This window comes from Micropterus dolomieu, linkage group LG18 (assembly GCF_021292245.1).
Source record: "Micropterus dolomieu isolate WLL.071019.BEF.003 ecotype Adirondacks linkage group LG18, ASM2129224v1, whole genome shotgun sequence".
Lineage (NCBI taxonomy): Eukaryota > Metazoa > Chordata > Actinopteri > Centrarchiformes > Centrarchidae > Micropterus > Micropterus dolomieu.
This window is the reverse complement of record NC_060167.1, coordinates 23,632,037-23,653,828: the sequence shown is the minus strand read 5'-3', so window position 1 is coordinate 23,653,828 and position 21,792 is coordinate 23,632,037. Positions and strand designations below refer to the sequence as shown.

At 40.2% G+C, this 21,792-nt stretch overlaps 2 protein-coding genes across 2 annotated transcripts in view; both read left to right on the top strand.

The window, feature by feature from the left end:
- Positions 1-21,792, top strand: part of faim2b (Fas apoptotic inhibitory molecule 2b) — a 76,435-nt gene that overhangs the window by 25,627 nt on the left and 29,016 nt on the right. The window lies entirely within an intron of this gene.
- Positions 1-21,792, top strand: part of LOC123956869 (tensin-like) — a 53,700-nt gene that overhangs the window by 15,810 nt on the left and 16,098 nt on the right. The window contains exons 4-6 of the mRNA XM_046029362.1: positions 4,825-4,857; positions 16,239-16,277; positions 18,229-18,270. Coding sequence (XP_045885318.1) covers positions 4,825-4,857; positions 16,239-16,277; positions 18,229-18,270 — 114 coding nt within the window. The remainder of the gene's footprint in view (positions 1-4,824; positions 4,858-16,238; positions 16,278-18,228; positions 18,271-21,792) is intronic.

Here is a 21,792-nt window from a genome sequence, read left to right as displayed (position 1 = left end):
ATATGTGGTTAATTTTCAGTCCTTAAAAAGTCTCACTCTATATAATATGCTTAAAGTATGAGCATTTATTGGACACTGTAGATTTACTGTAGAGCATTTATATTTGCCATGACCTTGTTCCACAACTGTTGCCATAGTTGCAACACATACATATAGTTTCTGGCCACCTGAATAAAGTCTAAAATTCACTCTCCTTTTACCTCAGGTTTGGTCAAGCACACCTACAGTATCTCCGAAAACACCCAGTTCATTTTCAAACATTCCTGTCACACATGGCGGCTGTGGCTCAGGAGGTAGAGCGGGTTGGCCATTAATCGGAAGGTTGGTGGTTCAATCCCTGGCTCCCTGCGTGTCGAAGTGTCCTTGGGCAAGATACTGTCCTTGGGCAAGATACTGAACCCCGATTTGCCCCTGGCGGCTGTTCCGCCAGTGTATGAATGAGAGTGAATGCTAGTTTCCGTTTGAGCACTTAGGCTCAGTGTATGAATGTGTATGACTGGTGAATGCAGATGTAGTGTAAAAGCGCTTTGAGTGGTCGAAAAGACTAGAAAGGTGCTATACGTTCACACACAACTTTCTTAAAGCATCTTTCTCTTTGTCATTCTCTGATGACAAAAGTTTACAAAATACAGTAAAATCAGTGTTTGCGATAGAGATAAGTGTGCAGATACTTTCACTTCTCTTTATTTACTATATTTTTTTGCGAGCATCGCCTTCTTGATTTGAGGTAGTGTGCTGTATCTCTTGAAAAATAATATCTGGCTCTAAAGCTGCTCGATGTTCCACTATGTAAACCAGCTGGTCACTGACTGGCAACAAACACAGTAATTAAAGCAGAATTTGTGGAAATCCAAAACACTGTGCTAAAAAGCTCCAAAAAGTTGAGGGCAACTGCAGAGTTAGGTATTAATTTTTATTTCACTTCTCATCTAGCGAATCATCATAAATAATGGATGTCTGCTTGTGACAGGTTGATACAGCATTTTTTCCTCTCAGATTGGTTCATTTATAAGACTATTTAAAAACCTAAAGACATGAAAACATCCACTGTTTTACAAGGAATTTGCAACTCCTGATATATTTTGGGACTCTTTGCGGTGGTCCTGCAGGTACATTGTTACAAGATGTTTCTCATCATGCAGTACAACTCTTTATGAGGAACTATAGCTGTTAAATTTCAAGCTTCTTACCTGCGGTTTATGTCCAGCCCAGCAGTGTGCCTGGACCACATACAGTATGTATGCATGTGAGCATGCATATGTGTCATCACTGTGGCAACTCACTTATATTTCATTGATGGTTCCAGCTGTTTTATGGGTTAACTCATTCATGGTCACATGAAGATCAACACACTCCACTGCATGGATTAAGGGTTCAGTCTGGCATCATTGCAACAAGAATACATAAACAGATCTACCCAGTAGCACACCGTAAGTATGCGTGTTTGCAAGAGTGTGTGTCTTCTTGTGTTGACTGGATAGCGTAGCGTCTGTAAGCACTCTGTTCTTTCTCACCCTCTATGGAAACAAGCCCTCATTATTTCATATGATTTATCCCCGCCATGTCTTGGAGGAGCCTCCTGGAATGCTGCTGCAGTGGTTTGTGCTGTTCGATGGGCTAGTGGGTTGGAAGACACAGGCGAGGTTTGGCAGGGAACCTCATGGGCCAGAGAGGAATGATAGGAAGGGGTTGGACAAGACGAAAAGAGAGGGAGCGCAAGAAGTTTGAATATTTCTTGTGTAAACAACAATGCTGGAGAGGTCTTTTGTTTTGCCTTGGCTTCGTTTTGTAAAATGTTGTTTACATGTTTGAAAAAAGAAGCCTGGACCAGGTAGGGAATTTCTGACATTTAACCCAAGTTCTTCTCTGGGTTTAGTGGCCATTTCTGCTACCACCCTCCCACAGCACTCAGTGTTTTGGCAAGTTCTTGTTCTGCAATTAACTTCAAAAAAATCTCACGACTTGTTTACTTATCGCTGCTGTCAGCTGGAGCCGGACAAAGTGCTCTCGTAATTAGGCTTTTCCACTTCCTGTAGTTGTAGATGTTCACAGATCCTGGAGCAGCACCAGGGACGAAACAGGACGATTAGGAAGTGAGTCATGGTTGCAGTCCAAGAATAACACAGGGTATGAGATACATTAAACATTATGCAACATTTTGTAAGATGTGTTTGGGTTCTTTTTGTGCAAATTGGCACCCCTCCTGAGGCTAATTCACCGCTGTGGTAAATAAGGACAGCTGCGTGCATTTGTTATGATTAGATCACAATCAAAACCTAGCAAGTCGCCAACTTTGCTAACACAGCCAAACATCAAGCAAGTGCAACAACACAAGACATAGCAATATTACTTACTAGTGCAACTGTGTAACAAAGAAGGTCTTTTCAGCGTCTGTCTTGCAGCTTTTTATTTTACAAAGGTCTGGCCTACATCTGGGAGCCTCTTGCTTGGTCACTCTCCTTTTCTCTTCTTAGCTAACTCCGTAAACCTCCTCTCCGGTCTCTTCGCCTCTGCCATTAGCTAGCATTATGTCCACAGAGGCTGCTGAGCACTGCTGGGCACCAGCAGCAGCATGATGTTGCTTAAAACTTGGGTGGCAAGCTATCCAACAAACTATCCAATAACTGATGCAAGAGCACTTACAGTAACGTTAGCGATGTCCGAGTGTATAAGTCTAGTAAGGAAACCTCTGTCTGTGTAACCTTTGGCTGATTTAGACAACCTTGCTAACACAGCCAAACATCAAGCAAGCGCAAGAACGCAAGAAATAGCAAACCAGCTAATAAGGTAATACAATGCAATGATAGTAACATCATTTACCATGATTACAAGTCAATGCACCATAAAAATTATGATGCTGCTTGGAAACCCAAAGCATCATAATCCTGTCCAAATTTCTGTCAGGTGGCGAGCAGCTTCTTCTTTGACCATAAAACTCTTGGATCTCTTTTGTGTTGTCCATAGTAATATTTCCACTCTCGCAAGGCAGTTGCGTATTTTATCTCATTATTTATCTTACAAATGAAAAGAAATTCCATAAAAGATGTTTTCCAAGACTAATAAATAAATGTGTTTCATGTTTTCCAGTGGCATTCAAATTGGTAAATGTTTTTTTACTTTTTTTTACTTTAGATTACTTAAGTATTATCTCAGAACAGTTTGTAGTAACATAAAAGGAATCAATGCCTGTGTTTATACCTCAATGGACAAGTTTTCCCCAAACCTATTAAAAAACCTCAAGCTAAGAAAGTATATTCTCATGTTAAAGTGGATATGGCGATCCAGTCACATGCTGAGTTTCTAATTTTAGAAGATTCAATAGTTCCTTCGTCATGCAAAAGAAAATCTAGGAAATATTACTGCTGTGAGGAGACCCAGACGATCCCTTTTCATCTCTAGTGGCCCAAAATCCCTTTCTGTCAGGCTGTGCTCACTCACACTTACATAACACAGGCACTGATGTGCGCAAAACAGCGACGCATTTTAGAAAAAGGAAGGAAGCTCTGTCAGACTTTATACTGAAATACTCTCAACGTCTGTACCTGCAACAGCATACTTTGACAGTGAGTCAAAAGCCTAAGTCAATTCATGCACATTCCAAGCTTTTCTAAGCCTGACTTGAACTATGCCTCCAGTGTAGAATTTTGAGGTCAAGTGTTTTGAGGTTTTTAATCCTGGCATCCTAACATTGTAATCCACATCTATGATGTGTGAAATCAGGAAGAGGCCTTTAATTAGGCCAAATGACACGCTCCATAAAATGCAACCCAGAAGCTTTAATATTTCAGGAGGCACGGGTACAACCCCATAACCCCATTTTACCACCTACTGTAAAACTCAGGACTATTTATGTAACTCAGCGTGTGTGAATTTGTATGGACATGAAAGATTTTGATTGACGAAAGAGAAAAATGGAGTGTTAGACGTGGAACCAAACAAGAACCCAAAAAGAAGATGATGTCATCAGGCTATTTTCAAGTGGGATTAAAATGCACAAACATTGTTACAGCCACTTTAAAGTCAAATTTAAATAAAATTGGTAGACAATATAATTATTTCTCTATCAACTTTGACTTTCTCCACATAGAGGCAATAAAATAATTTCATTTCAACCTATATTTGGATGACACAGCATCATAGGCTGACAGCAGCCTGATACAAAAGAACTGCAGATTTTAAACAATAACCAAAATTGTTATATACAAATATGGAAACATTTCACTCCACTGCGAACATCGGTTTGCAGGTCAGATAGCTAATTTGCAAGTCACAGCTCAAAAAATGTATCTAGAAATGTTAACATCGGTCAGTTAAATGCTAAAATGGTTCGGTCCTTATTCTTCAGTACCACTTAACAAGACATTGTCCTTGGCATGTAAACTAATTTTATTATTGTTATAAATTGTCTTTATTCGATAGCAATAGTGGACAGATAAAAGGAGACGTGGGACAGAGAGATGCAACATAAGCCACTGTTCAGTTTCAAACTGGGGACACTGGGGTTTATTGCTGGCATCTTAACCCCATAAGCAAGGGAGATACACCTTGTGCTGCCAACACAATTTTGTTTACATTACATCTTGTGCCCATGCTGTCAATCAAACATATGCACTGGCCCACCCACTCATAAATCTCACAACAAAAAACATTAACTATACATTAAAATACAAAATTTTAATGTAATATGCCATTTGACTGTAATAAGGTGGATTTTAAATTCACTTTTGCAATTTGCCCCTGAACAGACTTCTTTTTCAGTGGTGTAGTGTTTTTTTTTTTTTATCCTTCTAAGGTTCTCCTTTTTATCTGCTTTATCTTCCAAAGAAAGAAAGTGCATGGAGCAAGACCAAAAACACAGTAAGATAGAAGCAGGCATGGTGAGCGTTCAAGAATGTTGGCGTGGAAAAGAGAGTAACTATCCAAGCATGAAGGTGAAAAAGGTAGAGTGAGAGAGAGAGAGAGAGAGAGAAAATGATGAGACACACACGTGTGCACTCACACACACACATTCACAAGAGCCAAGCCTCCTCATTCTTCAGCAGCCCCTCACAGAAGAAAGTCTGTTCCCCCTTCGCAAACACGTCACATCAAAGAGCCATCACAGTACGTCTCCATAGTGACGCCCTTCAGTAGTATAGATGCAGCGCAGCAGTCGGGAGATAGCACTGGCAGACAAGCGGTACAGGCAGCCTAATAACCGGGTGCTAGCAGATGACTGATGGCTCAATTTAACTGTAGTCCTCGTCTGGAGGTCAAGAGCTAAGTTCACCCCGAATGTTTAAAACCCAACGGGAGACTTGCAAATATTTTCCTCCCAAGTATTTTAGAAAAGAGGGATCTTGGGGGAACCTGTCTGTTGATCTCAGGTTTTTGCTCTGGAGTAAATGTGCAAGCAAGGTACAGCTGTGCAACTAAGATTAATTAATTTCACTCATACAATTTGACAGTAAATGCTTTAGAAAAAAAGTTGTCTAAGAGGATTTTGTGTTGACCTGCGCTGCTTGGGTAGTACAGTGCATATAGAATCATATTAGCAGTAACCTTATTCATCTGACAGCACATTTTTGTGCTTAAGATTGAAGTGTAAATATAATCATAGTAAATCACTACATACACATGTTAAGATAAAATGTACATACACACTAAAATAAAACAGAATCATAATTAAAAATAAAATAATGAAATAAAGGGCAAAATTACAATAAATATGTGTTGCACTGCAAACAAAATGTCAGTAATCGAGTAATTTAAACTTATACTCTTAGAAAGATTGTGAAAATATTATCAAGTTAAAAATATAGCAACCTGTTTTTCATTGTACATCAATTTGCTCACTCATGCTGTGCTGTTATTTCAAGACACAGGCATTTATTTTTACAACATTCTTGAAACAGCCTTATTACTGCTGAAAACGAGTCAAAATAATCTGAAGGTACTGGCTGTTTTGAGATCCACGGCCCTCTCTTACAGCTCAAAATAAGACATACTTAACATTGTTTTATCACCTTGATAGAGCATTGCTTATGAGCCTGTTAAATCCCAAACTTAATTAATGTCACCGTATAACATATTGTACATTTCTTTGTCAGTAATTGACTTTCTGGCAAACAAAAGATAGCCCATATAACATATAAAACATGAAACATTTCCTTACTTGTTGTAGTAGCAATGATTTGTGGTCATTTCTATATTTTGTCTCCTTCATCAAATGAGCAGGTTTTGGCAAAGGGAAGGGTGTCACCTTCAATACGTTTCTACATGTTGGGTTTTAATAAGGTCAGATATAAAGAAAATAATATTTGATAGGAGAGAGCAATGCAATTATGTTTTTGTTTTTTTATACATCCAGCAGTGGAGTCTGTTGACCCCACACAGTTAGGAAATTAAAGCCAATGTCAGCAAAAAGGACTGTGAAAAAAAATCATCAAATCAGCATCATACATTTGAAATGAGAGGGATTTTTTAGCAGCACAGAAACAAGAACAGAAAAGTTATTCTTCCTCTCTCCTTCCCATTCTCCCTCTCACTCCCTCTGTCAAGCATGTGTCGACAGCTACAGCAAGGGCTCTGAGGGAGGAGAAAGAGAGAGAGGGAAATAGACGGACAGAGCGGGTTAGCAGAGGGAGGGATACAGAGGGATACAGTTACTGTCTGCCCCTGAACGGCTTTTGCTCTCTCGTTTTGGGTACCGGAATCATAAGGAGCCCCGAGCCACTTTCTTGGCCTTATATAGCTTGTTTCAAAATTTCTTGGCAGTTGTCAGGAGGAACCAAAGCCAGCAGCATAAAGAGTGTATCCTGGTCCAGTCCAGAGGCTGCATAGACATCCACATGCGCACACACATTTACACAGAATCGAGTTCAGTAGCTCTCTGGCACGCGTTTGGGATTACTGCTGTTGTTGTGAGCGAGAGGGGCGGAGGAGGTGGAGGAAAGTGTCTGTATTTGGTACTCCCTCTCTTGCCCTCTTTCTCTCCTGGAGGGGGGTCTGAAGGCAGGGAGAATGCAGAGGTAGAAACAAGGGAGAGGGGGAGAGAAGAGAGAGCGTGAGAAAAAGGGGCACCGTTGTGCAGGTAAGACAGCTAGAGGAGGAGATTTTCAGATGCGTAGAGGTTGTTTTTGTCTTGCAGTATATTCCATCTGTAGTTTGGCATGTTGGCATGTTGAATGCATTTTCTGAATTTGTGGTTCTTTGCAGTCTTTCATATCTTAAAATGGATCTTCAGAAAGAGGAGCTCAAGCTGAATTTAAGTGTTTTTAGGACATACAAAAGGCTGTTGGAGCATGAAACAACAAAAAAGGGATTCTGGGATGTCAGTTCAGCTGAAAATGCTTTCCTCTGCATGTTTTGGATGTAGGCTAGTCTGCCACTCTCTCATGGGAAAGTTGCTCCCATGGGAATGAGACAGACAGTTCATTTGAGTTGCTGTTTGAGGCTCGGGAGCCTTTCATGACCCGACGAGTAGTGATTTGTGGCAGCAGAGTCGCAGAGAGACCGGGAGCAACTGGTCAACACAACAGGCAAACACGTGTTTTCTCTCTCAGCGTAACCTGCATCTGCTTTGGCATTACAAGAGATTAAGTAGAGCACCTGGTCAAGTAGAATTTTTGCAGGAAATTTCTTTTTTTACTCAGTGCTGTCCTTAACTTATACTCACACTTTTTCTTCCCGACACCTTTGAGAGAGGATGCAGCCTGATGATGAGAATCATTCACCTTTGACCTTGAGCTAATACAAGGATGGCAGTTAAACAAGAAATGGTCAAGAGGTTGCAAGGCTTGTATGTCCTGTCTCCCACTAGAGGGTCAAAACAACAGAAAGGAATGCGGTTTTATTACGGCACCAAATTTAAACACTTTTCTACAACGCATTTCTCATGTGCACATTTTTAATTTGAAGACGTTACATAACCATGAACCTGTTGCTCTTGTCCTGGCATTCCACTTTTCAAATTGGTCATAAGTCTCAAAAGAAAATGCTCTACCACTTTCTCCACCTTGCCCAGAAACCCTCTTAAACTGCCAAAAGAGCCGTAACTCATGTATCCCTCGTGTCTCATAACATGAAGATGTTCTCTAAGAGTGATGCTTATGAAACGGCTGCTGTCCCTGTATATCTATCCCTCTTGAACTATTTGTCTCTTACCTCTGTCTCTCCCATGCCTTAATAACATACCTAGTTTCCCTAAGGGCAGTTCATCTTTTGACACATCAGAGGAGTGAAACCTTGGCAAACTTAAGAGAAATATTGAGAAAAAAATACAGTAAATCACAGAAAATCGTCTTGAAGGCCTCAAAGTGAATAGCTTTAAAGTTTGATTGCCAAATAGCAATACCTCTCCTTCCTAGTAGGTCATGCATGACATTTGTTTTTCAGATTGAATTTGAAGATATTCTACTGCAGGCTTCAAGAGAAGAGCACACAAACAGTAAATGTGGCTGGTAAACTGTGAAAACTACAAGATCCTCCAGCTGCGTCAGCTCCAAAGTATGTGCCGGGAAGTGTTATAAAAGCAGTAGTGACCAGGGAGGATGGCATTTAGCATGCAACCACACAAGAGGCCAAGACTGAATTAGTAGAGGCTCAGCCTACCCACTAACTTATTTCTGTCAATAAGTGACAGGCTGGCAAGGAAAAATGAAACGGCAAGTTTAGATTAAAATTTCAGTACAAAGTAACACAAACTATCTTTTCACTTGTAAGAAAAGTGCAGACACAAGCATAAATTGAGGATTTCATAAAAGTAATTGCAGCAAAAGAGCTTTCAGGAATCTCATTGAGCATCTTGTGTTCTTGTAAGCCCATATTTTATTGCGCTTTTTCTGTGTATACCATTGATTTTGGCTTGGCGTTGTTTCTTCATTCTCGCTTCACTGTGCTATTAGTGGTTGAAAGAGAAAAATCACTCGGTAGCCACCCCTAATTAAACAGGAACTGATAGGCGAATGCAGTCCGGAACAGACCCACCAGCACCGTCCAACATCGGCTCCATCCAGTAATGATGAAAACATGCTTGTTTTCAACTTCCATAGAAGCCTGGCCTTTGAAGTGTTACAAAATTGCACGTTTTTATTGCAAACTTTTCCTGTGAGTGGAAACCCAAGCTCTTGCAAATCAGGTGAGTTTTGGTTATAAACCTGTGCCAAATGTTAGACCTCTCCCACAATTGAAGCCTCGATTAAATGACCTAACATTTATGATATGCGGTCATGCCCCTCTTCCAGAAAACTCCAAGTCGGGCTTTTAGATTTGGAGGTTTTCAACCTGTGTCCAATGTGAGCCACAATTGCACATCTGATATTCATCATTTCCTTGTTTAATGGGGTATTTTGTCGTCTGTAGCTCGCAGTGATTTGGTTGTAACCATACAAGGGGCGAAGCAGCCAAGCCAACAGCCCACTCACCATTCACTGTGGCTTGACCATGATCAACTAGCTGCTTCCTCAGTGATCCATGGTCTTTAGCCTTTTGTGCATCCACTTGATGAAGCTCCTTTGGGCCTCAACATTGGCATGTTGGTTTCGAGATTATATAATGTCAGTGCCTTTGTTGGACACAAATCTGAGCTCACTGGCAATCAAAATAGTTGAAATAAGAAGGCAATCCACTATGATGAATTTCAGAGTAAATAACCTCCTGTATGTTGCGGTATATTGTGTCTGAAGCATTTAGGGTAGCAGCGAATGCTTGTGCCTGTTGGCCGGTTTTCGTCCTTATTTATGTTGTGTTAACCATGTGGTAGTGATTTTGTTCTCATGTGAAAAGATATATCCCCTTCTTGTGTTATCCACAAGATTTAGATAGTGGATTCTTCACGAGAACACTGGGAACTTGTTGCTTGGTAGATTTTTACGTTGCAGAGAAAGGCAAAGAGCTTCAAAGGTAATTTTTTTTCATCTACGGCCTTGTCATTTATTCAGCCATCACAGGATGGTTTAATGCTGTGGGAAGACCTTGTTTGTGTTGCGCTACCGGGTGTTGATGGACACATGTGGAAACATCTGGTTGGCAGTGTGTTCTACTTAACAAAAACAATTATTTAGACTTTATATGTATACACCAGACCTTTTCCATCCTTTTTGGGTCCAAATGCCTCTGAAATAGCATTTAGACCAGCATGGATCAGCACAGGCTGAAAGTTCTCAGTGTTTGGCTCCAAATTTAGACATCCACCAAATAACTTAGACCCTTGACAAAATAACATGTTTACAGAGTGGATTCTCTGTTTTAAAGGATATTGAGTCATGAGCTTGAAGAATTGACTCTCTTATAAATGACAGATAGCATTTTAGGATCAAAACTTTCCCACACACTATTCTTCTTTGGCAGCATTGTGCACAAGTAATTTATTTTGCCATTATTCTACTACAACTTGATTTAACTTTCTTTTTAAATTCGTCATCAAGTATTATTCAACCACTGACGGCATCACTTGACACTACCAGTGCAGCCTTGCCAGCGACACACTGCCACCCAGTCAAACATGGCGGGTTACACACTTAACATTATGTCAAAATGTTAAAGCGGGAGAGGAACATGCTCTCCACCATCACAGCGCTCGGCGGATTTATTAGCTCTCCAAGTAAAACAGAAACCCAGCCGATGTATAAATCCCTCCAAAGGGGCTGTTTGAGCTTCAGTCCTTATTTGGCCCCCGTTTGAAAAGTGAAGAATTTACTTTCTCAGGCAAACTGCCATCAGCACGGCAGTGGCTCTTGTGTGGGCAGGAGTGCTTGAGGAATTTTGAGTGTGGTTGGACCAATGGCAGGCTTATTTATTGGAGCCAATGAGATGATTTATGCACAGTGGCAAACACATGCTTTCTCCCATCAGTTAGGCTGAAGTAGATTAACTAAGTTTAGTGTGATTATTGCTAGGTTAGATGGGTAAAAGGGAAAAACTCTGTGGAAATACTGCTGCTTTCATGAGTTTAAAAAAAAACCATATCTACTTCTAACGAACTAAAACTCTCTAACTGGGTTTATCTCATCTCCAAAATTGTGAGATATCATACCATTTTCACGTGGCTGCCCTTATTGTTGGCCCAAATGCAAAGGAAGAATGCGAAGGTTGCTGAGCAAGCTGATCTTATTCTTCCTTGGTTATCAGAGGATGCTTGTTCCAGCCTGTTTGAAGTGTGTGAGAGTGAAGAGAAAACAGTTCATCACTGTCCTGCTTGAACTGCAGAACGTTTACTCATTATACAATGATTCAACTCAGTGGACCGGGTTGAGAGTCGTGCTTTGATATTGTGCGCTCTTCATTTCCATATAAACCCACTTGAGTACTTCAGCAGCACTTTTGCTGAAATCATTAAAGCTCTCACTGATCCACACTCTCATTGTGAAAGAGGGAGGGGGGATCAAGAAAGCGGAGGAAAGCTCTGTGAAGCTGTAGAGACTCACCTGAGACATTTGACCTTTGCTGTGGGTAATTCAACAACGTCCCGCCTCAGCTCAACTCTGTTTGCCCCCAATTGAGGCCTCTTGGCTGGGCTGAGATTGTGGAGGGGCCCCCGGGTAGCTCGCTTGACTCCTTGTTCTAGTTCAGTGGCTTCCCAGACGCCCCTTGTGACTCGATGAGATTATAAGCTCCTGGTTTTAAAAGCCTAAACCCACTTTGACTTACTTTCTCTCAATATTGGAGAGTTGTCTTTGTGGTCTGATGTGGTCACTTTGCCTGGAAATGATTGGTGAGACTCATTCAGAGGTTAAAGAAAAGTTCACCATTAACTTTATTTTAAGTGGAATCAGGACAAAATCAAGTTCAATGGACAATATCTTTCAGATTAAATCAATTCTAAGGCATTGAGTGATGAACATGTATCAAAAAATTGCATTTGTGAGCACTTTGGTGCTGATCCAGTGGATTTTTTAGGAAAAATAAATACAAGATGGCATGATTTATTGTTTCAAGCAATGGGACATATGCTGAAGAAAAGATGCACAGGTAATGAAAAATAACTCTGGAAAACTACTGGATCATTGTACAGATGTTGAGATGGCACAGATGCAGTTGCACAAACAGTCACGGATGGATGAAGTGCAGGTGTTAGCCTGGCCCGATGCTAAAGCGTGTGGCAGGGCCTCTCAGAGATTCCTACACTTTTATCCGTCTGAGCTGGCAAAAACCACATGAAGCCTGTATTAATCTGGCTTTTAGCTGAACCCACCATATATGGATGAAGTCAGAGTAGCTGTTGTTCTCTTACTTAGTTGCACAGTGATGCGATGAAGATTTTGAGTTGCACTGAGAACACGGTGTTTGAAGGAATGTAAGATTGTGTGATTATGAAGTCAGTGTCGGTATTTTCTCTGTGTCTGCTGCTCTGGCTGTCTACTCTCATGGCTGCCTCACTAGGAGACTATTTGCAGGCAATATGCATGTCTGATTCCTCCTCAAATATGTTCCTGAAGATATCATGATTCATATGGCTGGGATCTGACCAATAGTCTGGTTTCTCTGAATGTAAACATACAGTAGCTACTGACCCTCAAAGTCATCACAAAACCCTTATGACCTTTAGATCAATACTGGAGGGGAGTCATCATCAGGACATTTACTGGCGGATGCTACAGTACAGCGCACAGAACAGCACCTCTTGTCAGCTGTAAATAAAGGCACATGCTCTTGCCATGAGGCCCCAGGGCTACTGGAACCGCCAACACTGATATGTGAATGTCAGCCACAGCCCCAGGTAGTGTGGGCATCGTAAAGAGCAAGCATGAGCCGACTCGCTCACAGTACTAGCAACGTCATCTTCTGAAAAGTTCCAGTCAAGTAGTTCTGCATTAGCTTGCTTACTAAAGGGACTTCTTGCTGTTGAGAAAGAGCAATGTATTATGGGTTCATCACATAAATGAATCTGTTAATGATTTTTCCCCCACCATGAAGATGAGACTAAATGAATATTATCAAACAACAGTTATGCTATATCTAAATGCTATTATCAATGGAAAAAGAAGGCGCAACAAAGGAAATTGAAAGAAAATCTCTTAATTTTAGTGTGATAAAAAGGGACGAGACAAAATTAGTATATAAAGGATGTGGCAAAAAAAAGATTGATATAGATTGGGTGGAGAAAGTAATAGAAACACCTGTCAGTATACTGCGCTACAACTCAACAGCACCACAAACTGACCATATAGTTGAACCTCATTTTCTCTTCCTTCTTTTCACCTTAATCCACTTCCCTGTAACAGCTGCAGCAGCAACTGTGTAACTCATTCACTTTATTAACCCGGAAGGTTCAAAAGGATGACCTCCAAGCACAAGCATGCACACACTGTACATGCACGTGACAAGGACAAGGTCTGACTGAAACTGGCATAAATTTGGTATGTAAAATCTTTAGTTACTCTGTGCTTAGTGCTTGACCAAGTGCTTTTGGCTTATGGAGTCAGATTTATTTATTGTTTTTGTAAAGCACTTTGATTGAAAGTGCTCTATAAATAAATGTATTATTATTATTATGGTTTTAAAAATGGCACTTACTATATGAATTATTGGCAGATTTTAAATTGTGCATGATCAAAGAACAAAGCCCCATTAAGTTCGTTGTATCATATTAAGGTGTCAGTAATGCAGCATAGAAATTTGTAAAAAAACAAAATTTGGTGTAGCATATACCGATATCAGCACTGACTGATGGACTGATGCCATCACATTGCATATCTGCGTGCACTGGGCGGAACCTGTTCTGCCGGATCTTATCCAGCTACTGTATTCTGATAGCATTACAAAGTCAATGAGTCTTTTGTTTCCCTAGAGCAAACTAATTACGGCGGCTTCCTTCCTGCCTGCGTCTGTTGTCTGCTGATAGCGCGCTCTCATCTCACCGCTCGTAAACATCCTTTTCAAACACGGCACGTTGCGATACAGGGCGCCGCACGCACTCGTTTAACCGCGCACACGTTTGCATCCATGAACGCCCCCATGCATGTTTATCTGTACACACAAAAGTGAATACAATCAGATGGAAGTCACTCAGCTTACTATGGAGTGCCTGTTTATGAATCGTAATCAGTGATTTGTGGTGCAGAGGGTGATACAGACTATTGGAGCCACACTTGCTTGTCATGGATACTATGAGCAACTGTTTTGAGAACCAAATTGGCCTGTGATGCCCTTACTGCTATTTAAAGATGCTACATGTAGCATTGCAACATCAGGAAACCAATACTGCTCTAATTTTGAGGTGATAGTATAATTAGGGGACAAGTGATACTGTTGCTGGGAGGTCTGGCAACAGGTAGCGGCCCTCCACTCTGCATTTTATAGTATTGGTGTGCCACCCAGCCGCATTTGTTGGGAGACCTACTGTTTTACTGAAAAAAAGAGCTACTGTTATTTGTTTTATGGTAGTAATGCCAAGATATCAAAATGATAATAATAATTAAAAGTGCTTCACCACAGCACCTTTACTATTCATTAATATACACCCAGCTGGACGTAATAATATAAAAAGTCACTATATGGCATTTTTATCGGTGAGCAGTAATTAATCAGCTGTGAGTCGTCTTCACCTGATGGAGCATCTGAAATGTTATTACATCTGCAGATTTACTACAATAAAGAACCAGTGGCAGTCCCCGTTGTTGTTCAGTACTGTTAAAAGGCTGTTTAATAAAAAATATTGCTTTTGTAAATTCTAGAACAATATGCAAAGTGCTGCTCGCAGGATTGCAGGCAATGAAGTTACAGTATGGGTTTCCACTCAAGCTGTGTTGCTTAGAGCAAAACAAACTGGAACTTAGACGATTAGTCAATTAATCTCTTAGGAAAATGAATCTGCAACTGTTATATAATTGATTAATCATTTTGTCATTTTTCCAGAAAAAATACAAAACATTTGTTGAGTTTCTGAAAATTTTAACTTTAGATTGTTCTTAAGACAAAATAAAACACTTGAGGATGAAACGTTTGGGGGGGAATGTGACTGGCATTTTTCATAATTTTCAGACATTTGATAGACAAAACAATGAATCAATTAATCATTAATGGCTAATGAAAATAAATAATTAGTTGAAGCCTTAAAACAAACAATCCCAACGTATCCTTAACAAAACCACCAGAAATCCCAATTTCAAGTTGTTATTTGTAAAATATTTCAGTTTACCAATGCATTGCAAATTCCAATAAAGATAAACTACGGTAGACGCATGGGCAAAATAAAAATGTAAAACAGGACTGTATGTAGAGAAATAGAAAAAAAAAGATTGACTGTCATCAATTATTACCTTACAAATCTGGGTCTGGTTTTAGTTCTGCTTCTTTTCTTTCGGAAACAGAATTTTTTTTTATTGAAAGTCTGAAAATGTTTTACAAATGTTAAGAAAACCTGTTTTATCAGTTAGTTTAAGAACTTCTATGACATTTTTCGTAACATCATAACGGAGTCTTTCTGGGGAGAAATGATGTTGCTGCTGTCAGGTGGAAAAGTCGTCAGAGTAAGGTCATATTCTGGCACCTTTTTCTCAATCACCTATGGCCGCCACACAAATCATGTTGTGATTGTTCGGTGTCCTGCGTGTAATCTGCCATGTCTCACAGGAAGAATTTATGACTCTATGATCAACTAATCTGACAAAGTGTCCATCTGGAAAGGCAAAAATGCATTGTAGTCCGATGTGTGTGACATGTGTTGAAGGTGCATAGAGGGTCACAGAGCAGGTCAAGACAACACCAGGGTCCTAGTGCCCACCCACACGAGGATACACTGCGTAATCAGAATTTCTCACCTGAGTTCTTATTGAATGCAGGTGAAATTGCTTTAAATTTACTTGATGAGGCACTTTTTTGTGTGTTTTCTCAGACAGACTAATCAGCAAAAACATCACGCGATATGAGTTATGAAGTCATAGTGTGCTGCTTCTGCCCGTTTGTAAACTGACATATATAATATGGTATAATTCAATGTTGAATTGTTTTCTGACATTTACAGGAAACATTCTCTCTCAATGTGAATTCAATGCCAAATTTAGCCTGAAATGGTCCTGACATGTTTCCCACACAGACTAACTGTTTTTGAGGCAGTGGTTATTTCTGGACTGTTGAGGGTGATTTGGGGAATACTCAGGCATTCAGGAGGAAACATTCAGAGATGTCTCTGCCTCCCTGTTTCACACACTGCTTACAGCAGTGTTTTTAAAACACAGTCACAATGTACATCACAACTTTCTATAGAAAATTTAATGGGATTTTTTTCACTCATGATTTTTCTGTTTCTCTGTTTGCAGGTCACCACATCATGTCAAACAACTACCAACTATGAGCTGGTGAGTGTAATGTGTGCACATGTGTGTGAATTTGTGCACAAATGAGACAATCATGGAAGATCTCGTTGACCTCTGAAATCCCCCTCATAATGCCACGATCCTTCCTGGAATTGTGGCAGAACCACTCACCGTGAGGTTGTTGCTGGAGGTCAAAGGTCAGACGCTGTAACCATAAGAGTTTCCTCCCTTTCCCCAAAAGAAAATCCTGTCTGTACAACTCAAACCAGACACCCTCTGTGTCCTGTTTTTAGCTGTAGAGGTGATAAGAATACTGATGGTGAGGGTGCCGGCAGTGACAATGATGAAGATGATTGTCAGTGTCAGAAGTATTACATAACATTGACTTGTCCCAAAACTGGGAACCTGTCCTCACACCATACACAGTTTACTTTTCTCACAAAGATTGAGACATGTTTTTGGGGGAAATGTTTTGCTGTTGTTCGATCTTGTATTTGAGAGAAAATAGTAGAGAGTAACATGGTCTGGAAATGACATGCATACTGTAATTAAGTTGTATGCATCTTACAGACACTACACCACTATGATTATCCCCCATCTAGCAAAAAAACATTTGTAATTTAAGTGTGAATTTAGTACATAGTCAATAAGACTGATAAATCACTGATTTGGTCCGAGACTTTCAGGATGCTATTTAAATGCTACACTGAATAGAAGAGAGTTAGAGAGAGCTGCAGTTAAAGTGATTATTTTCCTTTCCTCTAGGGGCTGCTCCTTTACAAGACACAATGTGATTTACGCACTGAAACACTGAGGCTTGAGTCATTTTCACTTTAATGGGCTTGAAATGGTTGTTTTCGTTCATCTCCGTAAAGAATGCGCGCTCAGTCAAATGGTGGGACATGATTAGAAAGCCAGCAGGACTTGCAATTTGATCGTTCTCCTGATTTCTACTCAATATAAAGTCAAATAAAAAGTGACACAGTCCGTCCTGTTTGGATTTTCAAGACTAACCACCAATGATATGACCAAATTAGGGACATTCCAAGCTACGGTAACTACTTTTCACTTATTTACTTTGGATGCTGGCCTCTTTAAATGACTGCAGCAGCTTGTTAAACAGAAACCGGTTTTGTTTATAGAGCTCACATCAGGCTAAGACACTGTACTTAACTCAGTTAAGAGATTTTCCTTAACACATGGATCACTGTCAAGCTCTGTGCGTGTGTGTGTGTGTGTGTGTGTGTTTTGCCCTTCCATACACACGCGCGCGCATCACGTACTTTCTTTTTACCACCTCACAGACTGTCTCTGTTTCTCTATCCCCGCATCTTTTTTTATTTTCTTACTCTTACATATTGACAATTCGGCCTGTCCCACTATGAAATTCAGAAGTTGTCACATTGTATTTTTCTTTTTAGAACCAGCAACCAGCACCAACCCGGAAGCCATTATGACTATACCCCAACCCCTGAAATTCATGAATAAAACAATTTAGTTGATGAAGGTCTTGATATGGGGCTGAAAGCAAATGAAAAAATCTAGTAAGTCAACCTTGAGTCAAATTACTATTTCCAAATCAAGAATGAAGCAAATTAATTAAGGTTTTTACCATCCAAATAATAGTTAAAACGTGATAATCCCAGTTATAATTAAGTTGAGCCAGTCCAGGAACAGGACTCACTTATTCAGGAGGAGTAGCTATACATGTCAAGTGTGTAGAGATCAAACAGACAGAGTATTTTTCTTCAAGGTTAATACAATGACTGTGTGTCTGGTACATCACCGAAAGCCAGATAGGGGGAGAGAGAGGTCTATAAAAGATGTAGGCTGTCCACCTTCTCTCTCTCTCTCTCTCTCTCTCTCTCTCTCTCTCTCTCTCTCTCTCTCTCTCTCTCTCTCCTTCTCATCCTTTCGCTCACCATGTTGTTTCTTCCTCGCTGTGAAGGAAACAATGACTAACGCACTGACTCTTTCTCGCTTTTCTCTTCAGCCTCCCACTCCTCAGCTGCCATTAAAGCATGTAGATACACCGGTAAGTAACACCCCTTCTTTATTAGCATTAATGCCAAGGAGACATGCTTTAAAAGCTGTTCATTCATAAACGCTGTTGTTATGCAGCCAAGGGCTGGAATAACAATCCTTATTTACAGTAAATGGCCAAATGTATATGGTCACCCTTTTACATATACATTTGTGTACTTGGTTGGTTTGGGCTAGAGCCCTTAGTTACAATTAGGGGAAATATTAATACAATTTTAATTAGACAGTGCTCCTGTGCTCGAAGTCAGGTCCATAAAGAAATGGTTTTCACAGTTTGGTGGTCAAGAACTTGATTGGCAGGCACAGAGCGCTGACCTCCACCCCATGCAACACCTTTGGGACGAACACAAATGCTGACCTCGAGTCAGGCCTTATCGCCCAACATCAGCGTTGGACCTCACTAATGCTGCTGTGGCTGAACAGGAACAAATCCCTGCAGCCAGGTTCCACAATCTTGTGGAAAGCCTAGAATCAGAAGAGTGGATGCTGTTTTACCAGCAGATCAGTGCTCATGATTTTTTTTAATGACAAGGTGGACAGCCTACACCTCACAAACAATCACATGTTTGTGAGGAAGCAGGTCGTTAGCATCAGCAGTGCTAGTCACCATGGCTGGACAGTGTTGCCTACACAAACTAATATTAAGTATATTAAGGTTGTAGGTTACCAGTTTCAGCTATACACAGTACTGAGGATGGTTAACAAATTTGCTTTCTTGCTTGTATCTATCTAATCTCTGGCAGTCTGGAGTAATGGCGCCTAGTCTTTTCGACCACTCAAAGCGCTTTTACACTACATCTGCATTCACCATTCACACAAGTGCTCGAACAGAAACTAACATTCACACACATTCACACAGCCACCAGGGGCAATTCGGGGTTCAGTATCTTGCTCAAGGACACTTCGACATGCAGCCTGGAGGAGCCGGGGATTGAACCGCCGACCACGTGTCAGTGTGGCACTGGAATATTTATAGACTTTTCGGTGTAATCAGTTAATAAATTATTAATGAATTACATTACATACACAATACATTACAAATACATTTATTATAATTGAGGCTGTTGAGCTGTGACCCAACGCTCACATCCAACCACCTGTTCCTGCACACTGCAGAAGGTGGCAGCATCATGCAATACATACAGTAACAGCTAACCAATCAGAGCTCATGCTGCTATCCGGACTTCTTTTGTGCTCAGATGGCACATGGATTGCATAACCTTTTCTTAAAGTGACCCGTCTCCAAATTAAAGAGGTAAAATGGTAAAAGAGGAGACACTTGGAGAAATTCATTTTGGAATGTGAAACAGCAAATCAACTAGCAAAAAGAAAGCAAAAAACAAAAATGTACGTATAATTTAAAGACAAAAAAAGTAAACTAAATTCTTAATTGGCAAAGCTGATGATCTTTTCATTATTTTAATTTTTACTTCATTTTTCTAAGCAAACTGAATATTTTTTATTATTTCACCCTTGTATCAATGCAACCTGGTGGCATGAAGTAAATGATTTAAACCTCTCTCTGTTCCATGCCCGCATAAAGAACACTGCGTGGTACATACCTTACAAAATGAGAAAAGCTGCCGTGACATCTGTTGCTGCCAGTTCACTGCAAATTGTGTCTCGTCCGTGCCAGAAATGGCTGCCAAAACCTGGCCCGAGACTAGGTATGCATGTTTAGCTTGACATTGCTAAACCATGAAGGGTGTGGGCACGGGCAGCGGGGTTTCCAGGAAGGCAAGATTCCAGAAAAATAAGAGAGGAGAGAGCCACCACTAATGCAAAAAGAAAACAGTTTATTCAAGCAAGCAGTCACAAAGGCAAAAATGTGTTAGCTTGTTCAAAAGTGTCTTTATTTTCCTTTTCATGTAACCAGAAGCAACATTTATAAAAGATAAAAGCAACACTGATGTCTTGCATCCCTGTTTTCTCCCCTCTCTTTTGTGAGTCACGGTGAGTCAGTGTTTGCATCAGACGTCGCCTGAATGTTTAGATCGGCAGCAGAAGTTCAGCGATGATTCAGAGTGATATAATCACAAAACGGTCTGTGTACACCAGTCGGTATGGAGATTAATTCACAGTCTGTGTATTCACACAGAGAAAGAGAGAAGAAGGAGACAGTCTGCCATATAGGGACTGAATTATATCTTCAGTTTAATGTAATGTTATATGTAGCATTATATAGGAATACTCCACCAAAATGTGTTTTGTGTATCACACACTTACTGCCTGTAGCCTTGAACTCGGCCACCTTTCAAGGCTACAAAGAGTCAATGTTTTACACTCAATAACATTGATGATTGTGTAGTATTCCTTAAACATCAATACCACATTACGTTTGATTCATTTCTGTTATTAATTACCATAAACAGGAAGAAGGTGCTGTTTCCCTTGTGCAATAAGAGGTGTTAGAATGTTTCCATCCTCTTTAGTAAAATGCACAAACAGCTAAACAATGAATTAAGGGTTGATACAAGTAGCAACATCCTCTTTTGCAACAGGGTTTATGGGAAATGTGGGCGTAATTATAAGAAATGCTAGCACTAAAAATACCGAGGCAGAGGCTACTAATTGTCTTGACCATGGTCTTGTTTTTGATTATTATGTTCTGTAATTATAGAAAATTGTCAAACAATTTGACAATGACATATTACTGTTTGGGAGTAAATACTATAGACATTAGTTGCATTCTTGGCTGATGTTGTGATCCATGTGTTTTGTTTGACCGAAATATCTTTGTTGTGGTTGTTATGTCTTATCATAGCATTCCTTGTGTGTTAGCCCATCATATCAAGTTGCAAGTTTAATGACAATCCTGTGCACACTGGTTCAAATCCATACATTCTGACTGGATTTCAAAGGAAGCCATTTGTTTTTATGTTTTATCCTGGAATCCCTGCTGTCTTCCTTGATACTTAAATCCATGAATCATCATCATATGGGGTTTTCCGTGTGTGTGTGTGTGTGTGTGTATGTAATGTTTTTTTGGTTAGTCCATATAGGATACATCCATGATGGTTTTGAGGCTAAACGCCCCATTGTGACCATAATTGAGTCAGTGTGGGGCCTCTTTTGTGGGGATTATTTAAATCAGTTTCTGGCTCAGGAGAGGATAGAGAGTGAGTAGAGACATGCATGTAAATCAAAAATACTATTTTATTAGCGTCAATTAGCGTTGTATGACAAATTGAAAACAATCATCCAATTTCACCAGTTGTAATGACTAATCATTTTACTGCTTAAGACAACAAGGAAATATTAAGATAGAACAGAAGAAACAAACATTTTTCATTCCATATTTCATGCTTTGGTAACCTTCAGCCACTAGATTCTTAAGAGTAAACATGTGCATCAGACGAGCACAAACATACTGTGCATCCTCACAGGAACCATATAGTATACTAACATAACTTGGGAAAAAAAGGGAGTCAAGACAAGAGAAGCGGGGGGGAGTCAGTAATAATGAGAGATAATGAGACCGTGGGAGGAGTAGTTCCAGAGAACACAAAGTGGG